General features: G+C 34.2%; 1 protein-coding gene across 1 annotated transcript; it reads left to right on the plus strand.

Annotated features, from left to right (window-relative positions):
- Nucleotides 1-256: 256 nt before the first annotated feature.
- On the plus strand, nucleotides 257-2,743 carry LOC133712028 (uncharacterized). Its single transcript, XM_062138108.1, has 2 exons — nucleotides 257-617; nucleotides 2,468-2,743. Exons 1-2 carry the CDS (start codon nucleotides 383-385, stop codon nucleotides 2,593-2,595), a joined length of 363 nt encoding a protein of 120 aa, XP_061994092.1. The 5' UTR covers nucleotides 257-382; the 3' UTR covers nucleotides 2,596-2,743.

A 2,743-nucleotide genomic window follows, 5' to 3' on the forward strand; every position in this document is an offset into this window, starting at 1 on the left:
AGTGTAGCTTTTGTAGCTTCTGTCTCATAGTTAGTTCAGTGAGTTCTTTTGTAAATGAAAATTATGGCTCACGAAACATGAAAATTACATATTTCGTACCATTACAATCACATAACACATGAGTAATTTTTGTGTTTCATCATTACCTATAAAGAAAATGCAATATAAAAAGGAGATCCTACAAAGTAGTACCATCACGTAAATAAATTTAAATTGTGATCTAAATAAAATAAAACTATTTATTTAGCACTTTGTTGTGGGACATAGAAGCTCAACATTAAAACCACCTTCACCACCTCACAAAAACACCACTCAGGCTCATCGGCCAGTTGACACTTTTGAGGTGTACAGCTTAGCCCAGCCCTTAAAGATAGAGAGAGAGATGCCACTGTCTTATTGTATAGCAGAGGGAAAGCCCTGCGTGCGTTGGGTTGAGAAGTACTTCAAGGACTGCCTCTGCAACCTCCGCGACGACTTCTTCTTCAACTTCTCCTTCAGTTTCGGGCTTGTCAGCTTAGTATGTTGGGGAGTTGCAGAAATCCCTAAGATAATCACCAACTTTCAGACTAAGTTGAGCCATGGAATATCTCTTGCTTTCCTCCTCCTTGGGTTGCCGGGTACGTAACTACTTAATCGCCTAATTAAATTCTATCTTCATTTATTTTGTATGCTTTTCAATTTACTCCAATATCACAGTTTATAATTATAAAAAAAGGAAAAAAGGAAAAAAGAAAAAAGAAGAAGAAGAGATATATTTGGCTAGCACTCAACAAGATGAGTTGTTGAAAGTGGGTATCAATACCAGCCGAGAGGATGAAGAATTAGCGACATCCTATATATAGTTTAAATATTGTGGATTCATACAAATTTCATCTCACATTGACACATCAAAATTGCACTGAATCTCTTTCAATGCTATGTGAGCTTTTATGGCAATCACAAAATGTACGTTTAACTAAAATGTTGCCAAAGTGATGCTAGCTATCAAGGGACATTGGATTATGAAATTTGAAGATTACAGAACTCACAAACCAATAGTGCAATTACTGCACAACAAACCAAGGATGTGCTATTCAGTGATGTCCATCAAGAGATTTTCCTTTAGCAAGGGATTAGCCTTTAAGAGAGTGGAAGGTCGACCAAAAGTAAGCATGATTAACTTATAAGATCCTATGAAATAAAGATTGGGTTTGAAAAGAAATAAGAAAAAGGGTAATGACACAACTTCGACATCCATCCCCTTAAAAAATAACTTTTGAATCAAAATCCAAAAGCTAGAGCTTTTCAACACTTGGAAAGTAACCCCAATTTTTGTTACACAAATTTGTATGCATGTTTAATTGTAAACAGTACAACTTCAATTTTCCAAGACAACACTACTTAATTTGTCACCCCAAGGTATCCCTATAGAAGGGTATACATTACTACAACACTATAACCGTTTGGGGTTGTACAAATGATGTAAGACAATAATAATTTACGAGTAAAAACAATGCCTAATATTCATTTTAGGGTGTATATTAAGGTACTATCTCAGTATGGAAGTGAACCATGTCCTCAACCATACACATCATATTAATAAATGAAAATTTCAGTCTTAATAAAGTGTGAACCAAATACTCAAACTAATACATGGGAACCAACGATAAACCTATTTGTACTAATGATTAAGAAACTCAGAATATAAAAAAAACTTTTTTTTTGCGCAGTTTTGAATTTACTCCAGTATCTTAATACATACATAATTACATAAAAGGAATAATACATGCAGCTACCACTCAACAAATGAGTTGTTGAAACCGTGTCTCAATATTAGATGAGATCATGAAGAAGGTGCAACCTCTATATATTGTCTAGTCATACAAATTTTTTCATACATTCTATATATGTACATCACATCTACACAGATCTTTTCAATGCTTTGTGAGTCTGTGGCACTGATCATGCGCTTTGTGTGAGTGGAAGAGTCATATATGGGATGAGTACGATTCAAGTATTTTGGCTTCAGTGATAGCAACCAAAGGAAAATGAATTATAAGGTCTTGAATCATTATTGCAATTTTGGATTTGCAGAAGTGGAAGCATTACAAAGTATATTACTCAAAATAATTAATAATTTATGAGTCAATTAATTGAGAGTTAATGTTGTTTTTCAATTAATTTGATATTCATAAAAACCATATCAATTATAATATGTCATCAGCACAACTGTGACTTGGTATGAGCTATAGTGTTCGTAGCAGCTATGAAACTTGTCATCTGTCTCGATCGATCTTAATGACATTCACTTGAAGAAAATTATTTAAAATGCCTACATTACTAAGTCTTATCTACCAGCTGGTTCTGTAGATTTTATTAATGTATGTCAGAGCATTGTTCTTGCTTCCTGGAATATTGTCTACACTAATCCCTTTGGTTTCAATTTAAGTACTGCACTGAAGTAAAGTGATTTAGTTGTATGCTGTAGGGGATGCTGAAGAACTCTGCATTTTCGAGGAAAAGTCTGGTAGAGCTTCAGATTTAATTGGGTGCGTGAGAGACTGCTGTATTCATGAATCATCAGTTGATGGCTTTAATTTGTGGGGTTTTAGCTAGAAGCCCATGTGGCCAGAATAGTTAAAATGTTGAAATAGTTTAGTTAAAAGCAACTCATATGAAGTCCACATTGCTTCCATTTTGCTTGTTTGCTTCAGTTAATTTGTGGATATTGGCTTGATTTGGAGAATAGCCAAGATTTTCAAGA

Source organism: Rosa rugosa, chromosome 5, assembly GCF_958449725.1.
Source record: "Rosa rugosa chromosome 5, drRosRugo1.1, whole genome shotgun sequence".
In the NCBI taxonomy this organism is placed as follows: domain Eukaryota; kingdom Viridiplantae; phylum Streptophyta; class Magnoliopsida; order Rosales; family Rosaceae; genus Rosa; species Rosa rugosa.